Genomic DNA, 24,858 nt, shown 5'->3' with positions numbered 1-24,858 from the left:
CGATGTGACAGAAATTTCGCTATGCTGCTTATGGTTCATTTTCTGTGAGCGTGACATTTTTAAAAATCGTTATATTAAAAACGTCCGTTTTTAATGTAAACGTTATTTTATGGTCCAGAATATCGGCATTTTGGAGGCATTTTGTTGTGTGTACTTCTAATAGTTTAGTGTGTAAACTTTTCAAAGTTACACACCCAGTAAAATTTGCAGTCATGCGCAATTAGTAAATAATAACCCCAAGGACGGTACTTTTTATCGCTTACCGAAATCCGGATACCAAAAATTAGGACGTGGATCGTAATCTATATGATAATAATTTCTGCTCCGATTCCTTCCAATGATATGCAAACTGAAAATACTTTTTTTCATAGAAAAATATCATGCATGCATTAGGTATTTTAAAGTACGTACCCGGATTAAAGTACTTAGCACCCAATCGTGTAAATTACCTCTAAACAACGCTTAATTAACTTTAATTCAATGAAATCTCTGTTCATTCAACGTCGATTCAATGTCAGATGCCTGGTTCAGGTATTTTAAAGTACGTACCCGGTTTAAAGTACTTAGCACCCAATTGTGCAAATTACTTTTAAACAACTCTTGATTACCGTTAATTCAATAAAATTCCTCTCCATTCAACGTCGATTCAACATCAGATGTCAGATGCCTGGTACTCGGGCAAGGTTCATACCCAGCAGTCGCAGTCTGTAAGTCGTCGTCCGATGCCAGAAGACGAAGGTCACCCGAGCTTCTTTGGCGGTCGCTTGCTGGCTGCCGGCGTGGCTTATTATGGAGGAGGTCGTCTCTATTTGTGCCGCACTTACTTCTCTCTGGTACCAAGCTCTCACTCACAGACTTCGTTATGACTGGTTACCCAAACTAAATTACACAGAAAAGAACACTTCACAGAAATGAACAGAATTTTATGAAAAATTACCTTTCACACACAGAATTCCATGGAAAATTAACTCTCACGCAAAGAATTCTATGGGGAATTACATCGATGGAATAGAGTGGGAATACAATTCTTCATAATTACCTCTATTCAACACACAGCATCACCTGCCTTCCATCCTAACGATAGAACAGATTAGAACACTCTAATGATGGTACGAGTGGGAACACCACTCCTCTCTATTACCTCTATTCAACACACAGCATCACCTGCCTTCCATCCAAACGATAGAACAGATTAGAACACTCTAATGATGGTACAGAGTGGGAACGCCACTCTCCCTAATTATCTCTCCGTCGCCTGCAACATCAGAACGTGTCGCCGTCCTGGAGTCAGAACCGAGTGGATAGCAACCCTCTACTGCCCACGCTACAGAACCTGGCGCGACGAGTACATAAGATGAAACCGGTAAGAATTATCCTCGGTGATGTCAGAGCATACCGCTGTACGTGTATATTGGCAACACTTAAATAAAAACGTATTTATAAATGTTTTCAGGCACGAAAAATTATAATTTCCTTCAAATTTGTAACCGGGAGTTGAAAGTGGGTTTAAACGGATCATTCTAAAACTAAACCATCTAACAATCGAGAGTTGTTGGCAAGGATTCTAAAGAACTTGATTCGCAATCTCAGGTACTAGCATCTCTATCAATCGTGAGTGAAACTCTGATGTCCATTTAAGATACAAAATAGGGCGATGAAAAATTATTCGTGTACTCATACAAATTCAATGAAATTTATTTTCAAATGAATTATACGCAAATTGCATACTTGAATCAAAGAAACATCAATTATAAAATAAATACAGTAATATTTTTAATAGAATTTTACTATTTTCGATATTTACGTACTAATAGATATCCTGTACTGTTATACCTACATATTTATATACTATGTGACAGAAGTCGTAAGGCGTCTCGTGTAAACGCTGTTTTTTTTTTCTCGGGGATTTTCCTCTGTTTTGGTATTTTGCGGAAATTCGAGGAGCCGCTCCGTAAAACATCAGCCTCACGCAGGACGCGTCAATATCCGGTGGCAGTCGCAGCGTTTAATGATGATCACAGGGCAAGGTTTTCGAAGAGTCGTGGAGCTCACAAAAACATTCGAATTCTTAGGACAGGCAACGCTAAAGCGGATGCAAGCTCAGGCTTAAAGAGCGTAAAAACCTTGAAGAATTGAGAGTCGCGTATATGTTGATAATCCTGCGGGGCAGGAATTGCACTTCATTGCGAGAAACAAATTTAACGTCTTAAATTCAATCACTGATTTTCAAGATTATCGGTTTTACGGACGATTTAGAATGTAAAATATAATGAATACTTAAAAAATCTAGTTTAATAGTCATGAGAAATAGCGGCACAAATACAAGGCACCTTACGATAACAAAATCTAAAAAATATATAACTCAGTACTCACTGCAGTGAGTCACAGAGAGCGAATTTCTCGTCGACGAAAACATGAAGTCACGGACCGACGGACGGACGGATGGACAGACGGACGGACATGACGAGCACAATAGGGTATTTTTTCCATAAATGAGAAAATGCGCTAAAAATACTAAACCCCAACAACTCAGTTCCCCGAAATATTTTATTTCTTTCACTCTAATTAGCCCAGATATCCTCGTATCCTAGTCTGGAAAGCAGGTAAGCATTGCGTGGATCGTCTGCGGTCACAGCCTGGAACTCTGGACAGGAAAGCGTGCATGGAACTGGAGCAGTTGTGGTGTTCATGTCAATCTGGGGCGCCGTGATGGTCATGTTTACTTGGAGCTCACAGGGGGAGGCGTACGCTTGCGCACGCAACAGCGACAATTTTACGCAACAGTTGCAGTTGAAGAGAATGAGAACATGAGATTTATTGCAAATATCTTCATGATCAATGGACAACGGGAGAATTTCAATCGAGAATGGTGGAAGCTGGGACCAATTTGTGACCTAGAAACTGATCACTAACGAGTGATTCCGGAATTGTCTATTCGAAGACAAGACGAGAATGATAACAAGTTCGATGTGCCATGCAAGAAGATTTAATTTTTATCCATTTAATGTCACTGTGAAGATTGTCATGATTGTCATAAACAAGACAATGGTCTACATAGAACATATTGAACAAGACGACTTGAGTTTGTTCAATATGTATGTTTGTTCAATATTGAACATATTGAACAATATTCTTCATATTGTTCAATATGAAGAATAGTCTCGATTTTTCTCGCTCTTATCAATGAATTCACCAATGAATTTCGTCAACAATTCAAATTTCGGCTACTGAAATCCTTTCAATAATTCCTCATTCGAAGCAGATTTGACCTTGCCGCCAAAATACGAGTGGTCGAGAAAACAAGTTACGCTGCAGATGAAGAAACCTCGACAATTATTGTGGTGCTGAGCATGGGTGCTGCGTGCTGCTGCAGCAACAGCATGGTATTTTAGCAGCTCGGGTATTGCAAGCGATATCAAAAGGGTAAGCATTCATCCATTAAGAAGCATGCCAGATATACCTAAGATAGAATTTCTCAACTATTAAGCTCATTACCATAACAACTAGATAGGCATAACGAGTCGAAAGTATGCAGTTGCAGTTGGAAGTGATACAGGCGTGTCTTTTTCAATCATTTACTCCTGACTGATTCAAATATCCAGAGTACAAGCGAAGAAGTTTTTATAAGTTATCATGTTATAGTTATTGCTTATTAGGCCATAAGCTACATACGACGCTAATATTTGTTACTACAATGAGTTAGTATTACCTCAGTTGAACGAACTGTGAACGAGCAATCAGTTATTTGTTACTCGCATCATATTACAACAATTTTGAAGATGACAGATCGGACCTTTGGGTGTGAGAGTGAGGTTCCGTTCGTATATTTATCTTATTTCACATAATTCGTTTAAGCAAATTTTCTAAGTTCCACTGTAAAGTCAATGTCGCCTGATAGCGTCAGTCATCAGGAACATATCGTGGCAGGTTATATTTTTGTCTGATACTGGAAATGGTTCATTCATGTGTTGCTTTCGTGTTCCTTCTTAGTGCAAATAATCTAGTATTACAAGGCCCTGTATATAGTATGCACAAGCTGTGCATTTATTATGGAGATATTTTATGGCAATATTGTAATATTTACTGGGGTGCAAATCCTCTTTCTTTGTTATAAATCCATCAACTAGTTCAAGCAGAGCAAGTACAGGCGTTGGTAATCGTACGAAGTGCTGGTTGTAAGAATAAACGCAGCGTCCTTAATTAGATTACGTGCTTCAATAAACCAGCCTTATTTTAAATGCTGACATCATTGTACGTTAAAACGTATACTAGTATATGCCATTCTCTCTGATTCTATCCACGATCACGAGATGAAAATCTCGGTTTGTTTCATTCATGAACCATTAACGCATTCACGCCAGTGAGCTCTGAATTAGCATCCCAATACTAGTGCACGACGGTATCAATTGAAAACTAATTTCCAGAGCAAAAAAAGTCAACGAATCAATTGTTTATACATGTTAAAATTTCACCAAGTGTCAACTCCAATCAAAAACTTTAAAAACAGAAATACGCATTTTTTTCAGATTGTTTGATCAACAATAGAATTGAGGTCCATCATAATACTTTAAAATGAGGTTTTAACTTTAATTAATTTTTTTAATTTTGGCTTTAGTCGGAGCTCGATCTAAGGCATCGAAACTGACCTCGATGAATGCTAGGCTTGTGGTCTCGATTACTTTTTGATTACCTGATTGGAATTTCAATGCAGCCGCCACTAGAGATAGTGACTCTAATAAATTTAAGTTTGAATCATGGAATAAATGTAGCATTCGGAACTCAGTTGGTATCTGGGCACAGCTGTCGGCATTCACTCACTTGTTCATTAACTGCTTACTTACATCTGAAATATACAAGCAAAGTACATTAAGGAAAACCCTGAAAATTCAAATTTTGCAAGTAGGCAATCGAATTTATTTTTCGCGAAACAAGAACATTTCTGTTCTATATGAGCAGAGGAGATGAAAAAATTCAGCTTCAAAATTGCATAAAATCAAATGGACCAGTAAGTATTTTTTGGAAAAGATTTCAGTGCCTGTTTGTTCTTGGCTTCCATATAAAAGGGCGCTGTCACTGCTACCACAATTGGGCAGCGCAGCTGAAGGTTCGTATTTGCAGAGCTAAAATAAATTGCATGAGGATGATAAATTTCGAGAATGAGTTTGCAGGAATCCGTCACCCATTCACTTTTTTGAAGAAACAAATGCAACTTTAAAACACTTGTACGAAATCTTATGAAATCATGGAACAGATATGTATCACATTGTGAAAGAAATATTTTCTTTGCAACATGTGCCATATAGCAGTCGGCTGTCCAATATATACTACTTTCCATTAGCTCTCTGCCAATGTCAGTTCTGTGAGGTCACAATGTCTCTGATCTGTATTTTTGATGAATGTTTTCTGTCCTTTAGAACTGTTCCTGTTCCGTGCTCTTTAATATTTAATTATATTTGGAAGAATTTTATTATCCTTGGCATATGTGGTTACACATCGAGATGATTTTTGGGCATTTTCTCAAGTAATACGAAGCATTATATATTTCCTGATGAGAATATAATCATTTCATCATTATAATATTAGGATAACTAAGAAAAATATTTTCGTTGTCAAGCATTAAAATAGTCTAGTATAATGTCGGACGCATTGCCAAAATTTTTAAACCTGAATTTTACTTTTGAATTCTGAATGTGCATACTCCTTCGTGAAGGTTACTCAGCTAAATATTAATATTAAGATCCAACTATCCAATTGACGATTGAATGTGAAGTATGGTAAAAAGTTCAAAGTTAAGAAACCTAACTACCCGTCTTGCGTCACACAATCAAGGGTTGGACTGAGAGAGAAAGGCGACTTCATCATTAGAGCGCAGTGCAATGCAGGTCGCACTGCACTTGAATTTAAAATGACAGGTACAGGTACGAGTATAATATAGGACTGATGAATTACCATGTAATATATGTTGCAAAATCTCATATAGTAAGATTTTATACAGTAATAATATATGATAATATTAATATATGTGGAATTTAAAATGACAGTTACAGGTACGAGTATAATATAGGACTGATGAATTACCATACAATATATGTTGCAAAATCTCATATAGTAAGATTTTATACAGTAATAATATATGATATTATATGATTGATCATGTGCAGTATATATTACACGTCTCACTGCGCGTTTACGTAAAGCTTTCGTGCGGTACAATAAGTGATCGATCGACTCTCATGCTTCGCAGGTCGCAATGCAAATGAGTCCTTCATACCGTCACTCTGTGGTCAGTGATAAGTAATAGAGGTCGTACAACCACATGCGAGTTTCCATATATATTCCCTCAGGAATTTGTTTCAAGTACAGAACAATCTTATAAATAAGTAGCAGGGTAATGGTCAAACGTTTATATTGTCAGGTATTGGAGGATTTCATCAGGTTAAAAAGCTCAATAGCTCCTATATAGTATAAGAATTCTGTTTGCTTTGTGCTCAGGGAATCTGATGACATAGATGATATATGATGATGAACTGTAAATGTGTTAGTATATCCGTCTTGTGTTAGCTATTTCGGAAACAGACAAGAAAGGTTTACAAGAATAATGCCTTTTATGTAGCTTTTTATGCATTTTAAATCTTTTTCGAACTAAACGAACATTTAGTAAAAACGTACACCGTCCAGTTTTGCAATTTCTGCATGTAATATAGCGTTTAATAATTATTTTTTACTTGTGTGAAATTGATACGACGTTTGAATTAATTAAAATGAATTAACAAGCTTCCAACTTGCTACGGGGTGACAGGATATACTAAGGCGTGCCCGTTGATTGCTCCTTATTCAGAACCGCTGAACTTTGCCTCGAGTTCCTCTCCTAACCAAACACTGAGAGCAGCTCGAGCTCACACTTATTCATAAATAATTTGATTAAAATTGTATCATATTCATGTGCCAAAATTTTTTGTGTAAGACCAAATTAATAATGAAGTACGATTACATGGTATTTCTTTGCTTGGATTCTTACAGATAAAAATATTTTGTCACTACGTTAGCATGTTAAACGAAAACATGCAACCAAAATTCGACACTAATTGACGGTTTGAACCATTCTTTGGACTATAAGCAAACATAAGTGTATGAAAATAAGGATATATTGCAACATTTAGTGCACATTGCAACAGATCGCTTCATGTGCGTCTTTGTCTAACTTGAAATTCTGGTGCGACAGGAAGCAAGTTCGTTGCTCAGCTCAAACGATCTGAAAGTGAGAGCAAAGTGAAGTCTTCCATTACGGTTCCAGTGCAGCAAAGCGGCCGACTTGAGCGAGAGTTGATGGAAAAACTGCTTGCTCAACCGCCCACACTTTGTGACTGTCGCGGCCGTGTGGTTCCCTCAGGAAAAATGGGACCAGGACTATATGGGGTTTTGGACGCAGTAATGGGACGTCTAACGACTTAACTGCGACCACCGTAAGAAAGTGACGTGACAGTGTATAAATATATGTAATATATGTACCTTACATTAATATATATTTTTACCTAATCTAGTTTTGGACGCAGTAATGAGACAACTAACGACTTCACTACGACCACCGTAAGAAAGTGACGTGACAGTGTATAAATATATGTAATATATGTATATGTACCTTACATAAATATATATTTTTACCTAATCTAGTTTTTGACGACAGTAATGAGACGACTAACGACTTCACTACGACCATCGTAAGAAAGTGACGTGACAGTGTATAAATATTTGTAATATATGTATATGTAGTACCTTACATAAATATATATTTTTACCTAATCGAGTTTTGGACGACAGTAATGAGACGACTAACGAGTTCACTACGACCACCGCAAGAAAGTGACGTGACAGTGTATATATAAATGTAATATATCATGCATATGTAGCTTACATAAATATATATTTTTACCTAATCTAGTTTTTGACGACAGTAATGAGACAACTATAACGACTTCACTACGACCACCGTAAGAAAGTGACGTGACGCTGAGTTAACCTCCGTCTTCGTTGTGCGTAAAATAAAAATTTATGATAAAATATATAGATTGGGTAAAAATATACATTTATGTAACGTTCATAAAGCTGGTGTGGCGGCTAGCAAATTTACTTTCAGAAAATGAGGTGGGAGGGAGGCCGAAAACATAAGAGCACAGGCAAATTTAGGGTTAAAATAAATCTGGTTTTGTGAGATTTACGAGATTTATTGGGTGTTCAACAGGTTCTTGACAGTCGTTCAAATATTAATAGAAATGAAAAGGATTTATTATATAGAATCTAATAGCTTCCATATTTCCTTTCTTGATATTTTCTCAACGATGAAAATTTGTTGCAATAGGTCTTTGTGAAGTATTATGTCAATATTTAAATTAGTTTAGCTATTCTTGGCTTCTATAAAACAGGATTTTCTTTGACGTTTTAAATTCATCGTGATTTTTTCCTAAAAAAATATTAATTATGCATCATTCGCCGGTCTATTTGCGTTATTTTCAAATCCGTAAGCTCTCATGACATAAACAGCCGATGCCATTTATGTCAATTCACGTATTTTGTGACGTCAAAATCATAAACTGCTACTTTAGTTTACAACAGCAGCCACATTGGCAGTAAAAAGAAGAAAGCTGAAGTTCTGCGGTCCGTGGCCTGGCGTGGAGACTTCAATGCAAGAACATTAAAAACAGCGCTGCTATAACTCTCCCTGGCTGTCTTCAGAGCTACAAACTTTCGAGCTCCAAACTTTGAACCGCACGGGACAAATACCATATAAAAATATAACTCTGTACTCGCTGCATTGAGTGACAGAGAGCGCATTTTCTCGTCGACGAAAACGTGAAATCACGGACAGACGGACAGACAGACGGACATGACGAGCACAATAGCGCCTTTTTTACATAAATGAGAAAGTGCGCTAAAAATAGTCATGAAAATTGAAACTTACGATACCTGGGAATGAAAAATTCAGTTCATGTAGATTTCTGGTAAAATATTTAGGTTTCATTGAACAGTCCTAAAATTAAACTGTCGTTTAGAACAGTGGTTAGTGCATTAGCATATTCACTCTATGCTTCACCTCAGTACAATTCAAATATAATTCGTTTACGGGAGTCAGGGCGTCGGATTTTTCTTCTTACGTCATCACTCAGATGAAGGCCAATGATTTTTCTTCTTACGTAATCCCTCAAATAAAACCAGACGCGTCACGTTTGCGCCGTCCAATCCCACTCAAGGACCATACAATATGATGAAAAATACACTCGTGAACGCCCAGAAAAACCAAGACCAAAGTTTTTTTTTGCACAGTGACATCATTTGGAGATTCTTGCCTTGCATTATGCCGGATTTCGTCTCAGGTTCCCACGGATATTATACATACTGCAGCGCGCTGTATTGACCACGATTTTTTATCTCAAGTAAATATTTTTTATTATGATTCATCGTGACAAGAGTAAGACGTGATTATGGTTTATTAAACGGATTAAATAATATCTTAATACATAAAATAAATTCATTTTAATAATTGAATGCATTATATAAGAAGGAATGTTAAAAACGTAAATCATAATAATGATTAAGAATAATCAAACATATGATTAATTTTTTATTCCATAAACCCTCAACTTCTTTCATCTTGAATCTGCAATAAATTGTCTCGCACTATTCAACGTTGAAGTCTCTCAGTCATTTGACTTTTACTTCCATAATTCAGAAAACTCGCGATATTCTGTGATGTTGCGTCTTGTCGATTTGTCGTCCTACTTTGACTCGGAAAAATAAAGACAATACGTTGGAAGAATATCATTTTTCCAGACTAGAAAGTGAAGCGGTTGCTTGAAGTCATTTTAGCTAAGAAGTGTCAGGCTTCAACTTTTTTGTCATGATTTACACGGGGAAAGCATATCCTTCGGAAAAAATTTCTAAATTGCAGCATCAATAAATCTCATATAACTGGACAAACAGCATTTCTTTCAATCAATATTATGCAAATAAAGTAAGTAGTAACGCAATGTATCATTTTGGGCTACGCCAGTATAACCCAAACGCACCAATAAACATCGTAAAACATTCACTTAGGGCAATTTTTCTTACGGCAAAAGTGCAACATTAATAAATTACCATATACCTGGAAAAACCAGCACCTTTTCTGATTATCCCTATTCAAATAAAGTAAACAGTAACACAACGTATCATTTAATGCCACGCCAGGATAAATCCAACGCACCAATAAACATCGGAAAACATTAATGCTGGGGAATTTTTTCTAAAGTGCAACATTAATAAATTCCCATATGCCTGGAAAAACCAGCACCTTTCCTGATTATCCCTATTCAAATAAAGTAAATAGTAACACAACGTATCATTTTGGGCTACGCCAGGATAAGTCCAACGCACCAATAAACATCGGAAAACATTAATACTGGGGAATTTTTTCTAAAGTGCAACATTAATAATTTCCCATATACCATGAAAACTCAACACCTTTTCCGATTATCCCTATTCAAATAAAGTAAACAGTAACACAACGTATCATTTTGGGTTACGCCAGGATAAGTCCAACGCACCAATAAACTTGGAGGCGCGTCTAAGTTGCCTGCAACGGCGCGCTCTTCATCAAAAGCAAGAGGCTTTACTAAGGACTTGTTATTGTCAACGCCCTCAGTCCCCGCACAAGTCTGATCAACAAACCTGCTTTGTTGACTAGCCTCTATTGTTAGCAGGTCACGGTCTATGATATTCCTACGAGATCATCAAACATCGCAGTTTCGATGATCAGGTTCTACATGTGATGCGACATCCTTGGTGCGAGATAGGCACGCCGCATGCCGAATATGCGAGACAATTTTTTTATGATTGTAAGCCCAAGAGCCGAAACTGCGATGTGGCTAGAAAAAAGTAGTGACAATGATGAAGTTTTAACACGCAATGTAAGCTCCTAAACTTGTGATTAAATCGATCAATTCTTAGAATTAAGAAAATATTCAACAGCACTCGTTACTTGAATGAAGCCCGCCATTAGGTGAATGGAAAATTGCAGAAAAAATAAACGGAATTTAAAAGCGAAATCTTATTCAATTCCATCACACATCGCAAGCAAGTGCAGTAAAGTAATCAAATCAAAGTATTATTTTTAAACGGACATCCGTTGTCAATTATGGCTATAATTTTCTTTTTATTACAATCCTATTGATGGTTTCGCCATCGAAGAATGTAAAGGTTTGAGTAAATGCATTACGTTTTTCGTCAAATTGAACAATAAAATTATTTTCAATTCATCAGCTTCGGTGCAGCATCACGACAAAAAAACAGCAACCAAAAATATACCGACGCACAAACGGCAGTGGGCAAATTAAAAATGAATTAAACTGAACATTTACTTTCACAACAACTCGATATCGGCGCCCACTCATGACATTAACAAATCTAGCCTCGGTCAGGCTGAGAATGAAAGGTCGATTTTTTTCCTCCCAGAGTCTTGCACGAGAACAAATACGAGTATATCGCCGACGCCTATTTATAATGAATTTTTCCCAGTAGTTGGTTGCGAGAGAATGAAACAATGGGAAGTGAGTAGAGAAAATACACGAAGGAATTTTGTTACCCTTCTCTTCCAGACGAAGATAATTGTATACGTGGTCAATAATAACTTTCGAGGCCCAGAGAGCGGATAACTCTTGCGGAATTTCAGTGATACGAAAAAATATGAAAACGGCAAAATATTATAGCCAACCGTTTACACGTGAACTATTCTGCACACGACATATCTTTCGTATAATCATTGAAATTAGACTAAGCAAATTGATACCTTTATGATAGAAATTATTTTCCGTCTTTCTTACATGTTCCTTTCTTTTGTACAAACTCACGCTTGTGCAAGACAACCACAGGACTTTAGAAACAAAACTCGTATAGTTAATATACGAGACAGTTTCCCTCCTCACATAACGACATATTTGAAGTAGTTGCCAGCATCATTTTAACGTACTAACATAAAAGATTATTACTGTAGGCCACCTTGCGTAACAGGACAACGGAAGTAGCAAGCAGTCCGTAGCATGTTCATCGCAAGAGTAAACCGTGTAAAACTGTTCAAAAATTACCGTTGCCGCGTACAGTAACTCTATGTTGATTGGCTACGTACGCCTGCACATACAGTACGTACGATCGATTACGTTCGTAGTTCTCGAAATTAATTATCAAAACGCTGACCATTTTTATTTTGAGATTCACGCGTTGTAAGTATTGGAATTTAAAAAATGCATCGTAAGTGAGTTTTGGGAAACTCTGAACTAACCGATCACTCTTAAACAAAATGTCAAGGATAACTGGAGAATGAAGTGAAAAATGTATAATGAAATAGCTGGTATGAAATTTTTTTGGTAGCTCTGACACATAATTCATGTTACAGTGAGCATCCAATATCGGCAAAACACAATCAATACGACTCATTTAGAACTATTAATTATATTATAAACAAAAGATATCTGAAAAATATTCGAAACGTAATTTGGAGAGGTAAACTTTACACATGCACAAACTGTTTCACATGCATGTTCTCCGACAACGCGCTCAAGATTTTAATAAACGAATAAACGGTAAAGAATCTTATGCTTTCACCTTCAAATAATTTCCCAAAACGAAAAAAAGTTTCAACTAACTTTGACTTGTGTTTCTTCGTGAACACAATAAACAATTAGCCAAGTGCACTGATAAAAGGCAACGCACAGCAGCAAAACTTGAGAGAAATTTTTTACTAACCGCAAGCAAAATTTTAAATACTGAACGCTTCTTTTACACTCAGCTTTTGTATGAAAGAGATCAGACCCAAATTGAAGAGCCTGCTAAGGCAAGAAAGTGTCGAGGCGTTAGCTCGTGGTCATGCATGGCTAGATTGTATACGCGTCGAATTAGTTGAATAAAAATTCATATGAAGTGTCATTCATGAAGCGACAGCGCTTGGAAGAATTGATTTAAAAAAACAACATCGAGTGTCATCCTAGAAACAACAGCTCTTAAAAAATGGAATAAAAAGTAACATGAAGTCTCATTCATGAAATAACAGCGTCATAAAATATCAGTATTTAGAGATTATTTCTCTCGAAATAACGGACTCCTGTTAATAAAACTATGAATTTAACAATTCACTGTTGAGTATTTTAGAAATTTTGACTCCCAATTATTCAAGCTTTAACAGATGAGCATTAACTAGTAAACCTACAAATGAATAAAAATGAATAAAATAAAAATTATACCTTATACCTTACCATATACCTTACCTTATACCTTATACCTTAAAAATTATATACCGAATAAATGAATAAAATAAAAATTATACCTCAACACGCGCGTATACTAAATAAAAATATCGCTTAAGTTTCGTTTAAAATTAACGCATGAGGTTTCGTTATCTAACCGTACACTACAATAATTTGTATCACTTACTTACAACTATCCAATTTATAATGAATATACTGCAATGAGAACCAAGAATCGTTCCTTAAAAATGATTTTGATTGTAGCTATAAAAATTTCGGTTACAGTTTCCACGATTTAATATCACAGGCGAACGATTCGATGATTTTTCCTAAGCTTCAACCGAAAATTCATGAAAAACAATGTCCCTACATAACCTGCGACTAGCACCAGATCTGTAGAATACACATTCATTATACACACGTCACAACTTGGCAAAAAATAAACCCCAAAGGCTCGGAAGCCAAGTAAATTATCATGCAAACAATATCATTCAAATCATTGAATGCAAGGGCTGCTGAGCTCACAGTTACCTCTATGATTCTGGCCGTTTCACGATCTGACCAAGTGTGGGAGAAACCAGCAACCTGTTGAGCAGCATTTACAAGAAATTGATCGACGTGACGTGGAGAGTAGACATGATCGGCGAGTCTAGAAGACTAAAGATAAATTTACAAGAAATTGATCGACGTGACGTGTGATTTTCTATAGTAACCGTTATTTTTCCGTTTTCTATGAATATCACGTTTTCTATCAATTTTTTCGAAAAATTCATAGAAGTAAAATGTTTTTATTTTTACATTTTACGTTTGAATGTGAAGTTTCATGATGATCGGATAATAACTTTAGGAGTTATAGGCTATCTCCAATTTAGGTTAGGCGATCCCCTTAAGAGCATAGGGTAGTATAGTAATAATTACAATATTTAGTAATTAGTGATATAGTAATAATTGTCAATCAAGACAAAAAATCATATAATGCGCGCGAATTCATGAAATGAGCGGCAATAGAGAGCATGAAATTGCAGAATTCAAACAACCAGCAATCGATTAGAAACATAATAAACAAGGCTTTATTTTACTGATGTCCATATTTTAAATAAATTATATCACATTCCAACAATAATTAATATATTCTCTATCACTGTTTTTGTTCTATAAAAAGCAATGACATTCAAACCTGCATTCATTTTAGCCAGGTATTCAATGGACGAATTTAGGTAAGCCGCCTCACTCGCAGTATATATTTTATAATCAATACCAAGTGTGACTTTTCTCATCATGTCTAAAACGCATATCACTAAACAAGATAGTTTCTGCGAAGAAGATAACAATTACCAGCGCGTGAAACGTCCTCAATCCAGACTCGCCTCAAATTCAGCAAAAAAATTGCTATTCTTGTATTATATCTCAAATCTGGGACGAAGATAACAATTACCAACACGTGAAACGTCCTCAATCCAGACTCGCCTAAAATTCATCAAAAAAATTGCTATTCATGTATTATATCTCAAATCTGGGAAGAAGATATCAATTACCAGCACGCAAAACGTCCTCAATCCACGCTCGCGTTAAATTCAGCAAAAAAATATCTATTCCTGTATTTTTATCTCAAACTCGCTTGTAATTCAAGGCAAATATCGACAAACGTAGCAAATGACAACTCCGCCTGCTGCCTCGCCTGTCCCGCCAACTGTGATCGACTTCGCACATCTCTGCCCGGCCAGAGCTTCCTTCGAGGCTTCCTTTCTCACGAATTTTGTAGTACACTTCCGTTGCGTGATAGTTCGTAACTTCTTGTCGGGTCTCTTCCGCCCACGCATTCAATGAGAGTATCATTGTGGATATAGAGTATTGTACTCAAACTTAGAGTACCGGTATTGTACTCAATATAGGGTATATAGAGTATATAAATATATGTATATAGAGAGTATATAGAGTATATGTATATAGTGTATTGTACTCAAAGTATCATTGTGGATATAGAGTATTGTACTCAAACCCTTTGGGCATGAAATTCATTGTGCCTAATTAACCATGCGCTGAAACAATAAAGCAAATGTAGATGATATAAATAACAAATGAATATTAGAGACCAGGGACTATAAATTGAATGTCCACGCCAACAACAATGAAATAAAATTAAAACGTATAAACAATGCACTAATTATTAGCCAACGAAATATCCAGAGAGTGTAACACTTTTCGAGAAGCTCAAGTCAAGAGTATAGTTAGGAGATATCAACCTTAGCTCATTCATAAAGCCATCTTTAGTAAGTTACAAGTTTGATGCTTCACTGACCTGGCAATGTTATCAAACAAAGGATAATACTGATGCTTTTGTAGTCAAAATTTGAACAAACCTAGGGCAGTATGACTTGGTTATTCATCTCATCTCTACTTGTAATGGTTATCTACACTCATCTCTACTTCTTATGGTTATCTAAACACATCTCTACTTGTTATAGTTATCTACACTCATCTCTACTTGCTATGGTTATCTACACTCATCTCTACTTGTTATGTTTATGTACACTCATCTATACTTGTAATGGTTATCTACACTCATCTCTACTTGTTATGGTTATCTACACTCATCTCTACTTGTTATGGTTATCTGGTTATCTACACTCATCTATACTTATAATGGTTATCTACACTCATCTCTATTTGTTATGGTTATCTACACACATCTCTACTTGTTATGGCCATGTATAACACTCATCTCTACTCAAGTTTCGCAAAATCCATGGCTCGGTTATCTCGCAGAGGACGGGTCGCTCTCATCTCATGATACGAGGCAGTCGTCATCGTGAACAGGACCGATAAAAAATTCGCCCCAACCGCCAGGGGTCGTCACTTCCTTGACGCTGTGCATCCCTTCCCAGGCTCTTTTAGGGGTGAGTCTGTCATCCTTCTGCAGGCTGAACGTGGTCTGTTATCATTCTGCAGGCTGAACGTGGTCTGTTATCATTCTGCAGGCTGATCGTGGTCTGTCATCCTGCTGCAGGCTGATCGTGGTCTGTCATCCTTCTGCAGGCTGAACGTGGTCTGTCATCCTGCCATCCTTCTGCAGGCTGAGCGTGGTCTGTCGTCCTTTGAGGGTGAGTCTGTCATCCTTCTGCAGGCTGATTGTGGTCTGTCATCCTGCCATCCTTCTGCAGACTGATCGTGGTCTGCCATCCTTCTGCAGGCTGATCGTGGTCTGCCATCCTTCTGCAGGCTGAGCGTGACGTCCCGTGCATTAAAAAGATCTAGTTGCTCTAATTCAATTATTACTGTCTTTTTTCATCCCCACCCCTTCGAAAAACAGGAAAAGACTCCCAAATCTAATAAAAAAGAAAGCTCACAAAAATTTTCAATTTGCTTCATCTGCCCATTTTTCAAATATCATATATACATCGTTTAATTATACGAATAACGTTGAAAAATTATTAAATCTTATCAGGAGAAAATATCCCAATATTATTTAGAGAAAAATATTACGTGCTTCCAAGATAAGGCTTCACATGGATGCAGTCAGCACGGAGAAGCACGTTCGCTCTTCTTTGAGAACCAATAAAAGTACAATAGACTCAAAGAGTTTCTATTGAACGGCGTCACTGAGAGACTCAGCCGGCCTTCCTATGTATATACCTTATCATCCAAGGTTTCACTCAGCTTGTCAAACCACATGAATGCATGAAAGATGTAAGCCAAAGAAAAATTCTGTAAGCACATTATGGACCAGAAAACGTTTTTGAGAAAAGAGTAAACGATTAGTGAGGTGCAGATTATGGAAGGAATATAATACCGCAAAACCATGACATGTCACTAAAACCGGATTATTTATTAATTGATAACTCGTTTCGCTTCACAAACCTGAAGTCTCCATCTATTTGAAATTCAGTTTCTACCGAGAAAACCAAATAAAATATCAATTGTGTTGGTTTCCATAACTCCCAGCATTACCGGTAACCCTAGCATCCAACTCGCCATTATAAAGAGTCAAAGTGGAATGCTGAACATTTGGAATGCTGAACATTTCACACGTATTACGTGAACCCGTCCAAGGATTCGTGGACGTTGAGCACTCAATGTGGAATGCTGAACATTTGGAATGCTGAACATTTCACACGTATTACGTGAACCCGTCCAAGGATTCGGACGTTGAGCGCTCTGCTCAGTCTCTTGGATTATGGTCGGAGTCCGCGCGTTTACGGTCCCTGTCAACGCATTAAAATGTTACGCTTGGTGCGTGTAATTAACTCGGACTCTTAAGAATTGTCTGCTTCAAGGACGCTGGCTTGCTTTGAGTTGAGACGATAGAGGACGATGATAAGTCAACGTCCGACGATGAGATCTCAAGCGAGCCAAAAGAATTTGATCACTTAACCGGGCTAGTATTTATTCGTTAGATGGGGGTCGTTTTCTGCATAAACTAGAACGATGGAAGACGATAAGAAGTCCATATACAGCGATCAGATAATCGGCTAAGCATAATAATGAGCACTTCAAAAACTTCGAGAGGTATTCGAGATCGTGCATTGCTTCGGTCGATATAAAAGCTAACCAGTTTAGGCCAAAATGCACCGCTGAATTTTCTCCCCTGAATACAAATTCAATTAGTTACTTAATTCAATTGGGTTTCATTTTCTTTAGGAAGATAAATTAGCAGTTAGAATTTCCAGTCTTATTCACCATTTTTGCATCAAGCGTTCATTAATACGTGAATGTATACTGCCCTGGTTGCACGCAATCGATATTTCGTGGTCCATAATTGAATCGCATGTCGCATGTATATAGAAGTTTAGGTTTAAGTATATTTTAATGTGAATAGTGAATATCAAGTTCATATCAATACGTTTAACCTATCGAAAGCTTTTAGTTAATTTTATGATTTTCATTTCGAGTAGAAGCAATGCATTCATTCTATTTGTATTTCTTTAGATATATAAAAATGAACAGTAGTTGTAAATAAAGATAAGAAACTGCCTTCCTTTATCAAATGTAAACATTTCATGAATGTCCAACGTGATAAAATTGAATGAAGCTGCAAGGATGCAGACGTAAATTTGTCCTTGTGAATGGCAATGAAGCCGAGGCAGACGCGCCTTCTTTAGTTGAAGAAGAGACCCTGCAATTGCGACGCCGCGGGACTTGATCGAGATTAAGGACTGGTTAGGAGTGTGGTCTGGACGCTCCTGTGGTCTGGATACTACGATATTCCATTTAAAAATGAATAAAAAAAATTCCTTGCTTGATTTTATCAAGCAAGGAGACCATACCCATATGATAGATACTGAAACATTTCGTTGATCAAGATTAAGGACTGGTTAGAGGAGTGTGGTCTGGATACTCCGATATTCCCTGTTAAAATGACTTGCTGAAACAAATTGGCTGATTTTATCAAGCAAGGATACCATACCCATACGATAGATACTGAAACATTTAGTTGATCAAGATTAAGGACTGGTTAGGAGCGTAGTCTGGATCCTCCGATATTCCATGTAAAAATGACTTGCCGAAACAAATTGGCTGATTTTATCAAGCAAGGATACTATACCCATTTGATACATACTGAAACATTTCGGAACTGGAAGTTGATATAGCCCCTCGATCAGAGACCAATTTTCTTACGAGTACAAAACTGAAACATTGCTGAAATTTATGCACAGGAAAAACTTGACAGACGACATATTTTGTCCACCTGGTCATAATACAGCCAGAAATTCAAGGCGATATATTTGTCCAATGAGACAAAGGAGCTTCATACACAAACAAAAAAAACTACCTATATTTTGAAAGACAATAAACATGTACATCTGGACGCTAACCAAAGGGATTATATCGCTGCAATATTGACTCAGTTTATTGAGTTAGAATATTGAGATCTGAGTAAATAATAATTATAATAATAATATTAATAATAATAATAATGTTAATATTATTATTATCAACTCAGATTGTCAATTTAGGAGGCAAATTTTTGTATTCGTGTCACGGAAGCAAGCCTCGGGCTAAGCTATCAACATGCAGTGAGCGTCACATCTTCAAAAATGACCAAAAACTTAAATAAAGCTCGAGTAAAATGATGCAAAGTTGCTTAATAAAGTACGGCCAGTTGGCCACATCAGGCACTCAGATACCCGGATCTTCATCAGCAGCCGGCGCAGTCAAACATACGAGATTTTTTTTACCATTAAAGATCGCATCATCGATAAAGATCAGCAGATATCCACTAAAAAATCCGCTATAATGATTAAAAATATTTATTTATGCTCATTTGTTGAAAATTCTTTGAATACAATTTGAATTTTTACTCAAATATTGGCAGCAGGTAAGAAATTTTTGTCCATCACAACAAAATCCTGGAAATGAAACTATAAATGGATATGTGAACTTGAGAGCTTTCAATTTTTACCCCCAGTACAGTTCCTAACGTTATAAAACTCCCATATACGACATTCCGAAACTAAACATCAATATATGCAATACATACTCTAAATAAATTCAAACTCTATACGCGCGTTATACATTATTTCCAGGACCAATTTCACTGTCAGGTGCTACCAGAAAAATCCCCATAAATCATTATTATTATTATGTATCTGAAGGCTGAAATTTTGAGATGGCAGTCCTTGAGCTTCGCGCCGCCACTGCCAAGGTTAGAGCTGCTGCAAAAAGCGGCGAGGCTACAGAGCGCATGCCACGAAAACCAGCGTCTTATTGCGTTCTATGCAAATTCTTCCTCGTGTATATATTAAATGAGTATAGTGAGCATATTTTATATGTAACTTACATTTGTATGTTGCTAATAGTCTATAAGCAAATTTTATATTAATTAAACACATAAGTTTTATGTTATTAATATACGTTCTACGTATTTGAACTGTGTTCTTCACACTTACATGATATGTCATGTACGTATGATTTTTGTTAAGTGGATGAAATTTTAGGTTCTCTTGAGTAAAGTATATAATTTAAATAACTAATTGAATGTTTTATTTTTTTCAAATTAGGCATTACAAATGTAACAATGCAAACGTAATGAAACTTTACAATTAAGAGGCATGATTGATTTCATAATCTGCTCATGCACTCAGTCGTCCAATAAATCCATCCAAACTTGATTGAAAGTTCGCAGTAATTAGAATGCAGCAAATAACATATTATTAAAATCGATATGACATTATAGAATGAAAGCACACTAAGAAATATCGATAAATTAATTTTTAAACAATTTTAAGTAAATCGAGTCACATCTTACGTATTTACCCCAAAAGCCAAAAGCCAATCCGTCCGAAATCTTAACAAGTTTGCTTGTAGACTCTATATTTCAAAAATCCTATTGTATTGTTTTGCTCAAATTCCCACTAAACATCCAAAGAGAAAACGACAAGCGCTGCTCACAACTGTCCGCATTAATGTAAGACGCCGACGAATCTCCCAACAAACCTAGCGTGAAATGTGAACAAAAGGCCCGCTACATCAATAAACGCTGCTTCGAAAATGCGATCGAGGTCAGACAGTCACGGATGCGATGAATTCTCATCTCGTGCGATCAAAAGATATTGAGTAGACAAAGATGGTTGCGCGTACGTATACAAAAAAAAGGGAGGGCCCGTTACATCTGCTATGTTCCTACTAGATGTTGCTGTCAGTATCTGAGGTACAGTTACGTTTGTGTTTACTAACCGTCAATCACTGGAACGCAAACATACACGGTCTGATCATTGAGAGCGTGAACCTTCCTGGGCCGCATGTTCGGAAAACATTCATGATCTCATATTCCTTTGTCTTGACTGGTGTAGGTGAAAATATTTACAAACTGGTAAGTGGTATAAACAAACCACTTATTTTAGGCAAGTTCATCTTGGATGAGGCTGATGGAACGCTTTTACTATAATTCATATTTTGTCAGACAGGAATCCCAAAATTACTATTAAATTTACCATCAATTTGCGGGGTAATTTGCCTGTGCAACAGAAGTATCTGGCTGATAAATCTACATATAATAAATTAGGACGAGCAATTTTTATAATTATTTTCTCTGATACCATGCATCATTTAACCACAGAAGCACTCTTTTTTTCTGTAATTATATATAAGTAATTAGAACGATTGAAATGTCTTAAAATTTATTATAGTCAGTGCAAAAATTGGGAACCGTGAAACGGCCGACCTCGTCCCACAGCGCGAGCGGCGATCGATAACTGGATAAAACCAAGTTCTGCGCATATATAGGTATTTGTTTCAAAAACCCCAGTATATATTAATCAATACTGGAGCTTCTGAATTTCAGCATTTCTGCTCTTGTAAATTTAGTCACTATTTATTTTGTACTGATCTGGACAAAATACAAAGCCCAGTTTGAATTTAACGTTCCCTAAAAATTTTCAGACTTATCCACCCTTGCAGGGTCATACTTTAACATTTCATATTGAAAACATTCTATCCGGCTATTGATCCAGCAAAAAACAAACAAAAACCTGAACACGAGTATTGGTATTTATTTCTTCAACGAAGTTGTTCCCAGAGGATATAAGAAACTAGTTCTCACAGTACCGCGTCCATTACCGCCCTCTTATTTCTTATCCTCAAGCCTTCCGAGTCATCGATGCCCCGTGGGCTTCTTGGCAGCAAAAACTTCGTTATGGACCGCCGAGGATGAGACGTTTTTCCATGACTTATGACTCGGGAGTCATGTAAGGCAGCAGGGCTATGCTATGGGAAACTAAACTCCTGGTTCTATAAGAGGAATTTTATTGGTGGTGTCGTTGATCAAAAACGCATTTAACTGTAACTTTGGTTTTATTTATGAGTCACTGGTAACACCGGAATTTCTAAATAAAGTTTCCGTGTAGTTTGAATTTTCCCAGCGACGCAGTTCAGGCCATGCGATGGCGCAGTGGACGTGGTCTGTTGGTAGGAACTGGGACCATGGGAAGCTCTGCACCGGATGCGCAACCATTGAGTTGGTTACTCTATTATAGGAGCGCCAGGGCTCGATTGTGAAGCGAGCATGACCATCAAGTCGCCGCGGGCGGAGTCTTGTAATTAAAGGTACTGGAAAAGCTCGCTGAGATTCACCAACACTTCACCATTTGTCGTGAAAGCTTGGCTCAGGAGCCAGAGAGTTTGAAATACAAATTAAACCCGCCCAATCATTTGTCGAGCTGTTTACTGTCTTCCATTGGCTAATCGTGATATACAATATATTTTTTAGTCGTAAAAAGGTTCACAGTCCCTTGGTAAACATTAAATCAAAAACATCTGTGAGAAGCTAGCAGCAACTTTTTAGACTTGCATTTTTATCATTTATACATTAAACGCGATCAAAATTAGCATATTCTCAGACATTAGCTTCCTTCACATTCATTTCTTAAACCTTTTTTGTCTTCTGTTTGTAACTATAATTACAGTGCATTTGTATATAATTAGTAAATAATACGATTAGTATATTGTATAAGATAACGGTCAATACATCAAAATAGAAATGGTTTAATTTGCAAAATATAAGCAAAAATCAAGCTGAAAGTGTATTAATTACGTCTGAATTTAAACAATAGTTAGATCGAAAATTTTATGAGTTTGAAAAAAATTTGCATTGTTTATTCCATGAAATTAAATCTCAATTCTTGCTTTTCCTTTTACAAATTGTCCGGGCAAACTTTTGAACTTTTCGCATTATAATTAGGGATTCCGTCTAAAAACAACTATGTACTCACGAGTCGGATCGCTGACGCCTGACAGTGACGATCCGTCCGAGCTTTCTGCGTCATCTTGTGTTCCTGTCCACCTCGGACTCAGGATGGACGATTCGAAGAGAGCCTTCCGTCCCTCCTGCATGACCACCCAGTCCTGCACCTGCCTCGGTGACGCCTCTTCATTCGTCTCGACTATGTCGTCTTTAGTCGCCGGGACTGTAACTGCCGCAACACTATCATCAGGCACCGGGTCCACCGAGCTCTCTGGTAAGCTGTCGAAGATTTCCTCTGGGATATCCCTATAAGATTTTAATGCTGCTGCTACTATTCGGGGCTGAGTGGGAACCTTGATGGAATTTTCAGATTCTGGTATAAGATCCGAGTTCGCTAGCAACTCCATATCTTGGTTATCAGTTCCATGCCCGCGTATATAATCGTGGGGTGCACAACTGTCAACAGATCCGACCATTGTTACATTAGCATTTCTCACGAAATTTTTCGAGTTGAAATCATTTTTAGTATCAATTACTGTGCAGGTGCTAGCATCACTTGCTTCTTGATCATCGTCGGAAAACGTACTAGAATGCTCGTCCGAGTCTTCGCGTCGCAGCTGAGTCACAACACAACCACTCCTTACCAACTCCGATTTAACACTGAACACATGCGTCGTTTCAGGTGCGGGTTGACCACCCGCAAGATCCAATTCAACTTCACCTGCCGATTCTCTCCTCTTGAGCTGTGATCTTTCTACTGCGTCGTACTTTTCTCCGCCATTCGTAGCAGGATGAACAACTGGCGGTCGCACTTCATTGAAAATTGTTCTTCGACTCACTGGTGGTTTGATTGATGAATGAGAGCGTTCGACTAACTCGGGGACCTCGAAATTTTCTTTTCCATTTTCCTCATTAAATGCACTAGACGAATGTACTGGTGATGTGTTGGTTTTATGCAACTCTTGGAGTCTTCTTTTTATAAAATCTACTCGGCCAACTTTAGCTCGAATTTCGTCGGAAAAAGATGAATTTTTCGGGTCAAGTAGATTTGGGTTTAAGCCTTCTTGAGAGATAGCATCCCACTTGGGAAAATTACTGACTGTGTGTCGATGAGATTTCACCCTACTTCCTTGCCAGTACGGATACTTCACTTTATACTTTATGATCTCCATATCATCAGAAGTCTTCAAATTGGACTCCCTGGCCGTAAAATTCACTTCAGAACATGAATTTCTCTCAAAAATTCTAGCTACTTTTCGTACCTGGCCAGTTTCCCTTCTAGCCTTCATGGCCTCTTCTTCTCTTTTGTCACTAATAGACTGGAAGAAAGCACTTTTTCGCTTTACTGCGTCCTTCTCAATGTTCTGACAATCCTCGTCTATGAAGTGCGAGCTGATTTCGCTCGCTGATGTTGGTTGCTTCTCACACCACGAGTCTCGGAAGTTTGGGCGTCGGGGGATAGTCGACGCGATCGCTCTGGGTAAAGACTTGTACGCGTCAGACATCGCTGGGCCCTGGAGAAATAATCAATATGAATAACACTTTGTAAATATTAAACAACAGCAGTAAAACATTCCCTTCGTTTAATGTAGCAAACACGATACACGATTTCGATATTCGAGTTCGATACTCGACGTTCATATCGAGGGTCGTTTTAGCTCTCCGGGTAAACGTTCAAATTAAACAGTAAATTTTTCCCATATAGCAGAAAACATCCAAATTAAAATTACAATCCAACTCCAACTTTGTTAATTATTCCCATTGGTAAAGTTGTATACCTTGAAAAATTGCGAAGGGTAATTCGAGCTCGCCGAATGCAATAAATGTTAAAAATATCTGCAAAGGTGCAATCAGCCCGCTGAACGTGCAATCTTCGAAATGCTATTTTATCGCAGACTCTTCGTACCATGA

General features: G+C 37.3%; 1 protein-coding gene across 2 annotated transcripts in view; it reads right to left on the bottom strand.

The window, feature by feature from the left end:
• LOC108675898 overlaps window positions 1-24,858 on the bottom strand; it is a 59,443-nt gene that overhangs the window by 33,038 nt on the left and 1,547 nt on the right. For both annotated transcript variants that reach the window (XM_018163950.2, XM_047880868.1), the window contains exon 2: window positions 22,976-24,461. In XM_018163950.2, the coding sequence (XP_018019439.2) occupies window positions 22,976-24,452 (1,477 nt within the window). In that variant the 5' untranslated portion in view covers window positions 24,453-24,461. The remainder of the gene's footprint in view (window positions 1-22,975; window positions 24,462-24,858) is intronic.

Source organism: Hyalella azteca, unplaced genomic scaffold (assembly GCF_000764305.2).
Source record: "Hyalella azteca isolate HAZT.00-mixed unplaced genomic scaffold, Hazt_2.0.2 contig6498, whole genome shotgun sequence".
In the NCBI taxonomy this organism is placed as follows: Eukaryota; Metazoa; Arthropoda; class Malacostraca; order Amphipoda; family Hyalellidae; genus Hyalella; species Hyalella azteca.
The sequence above is the reverse complement of the archived record's forward strand: the minus strand, read 5'-3'. Positions and strand labels throughout refer to the sequence as shown.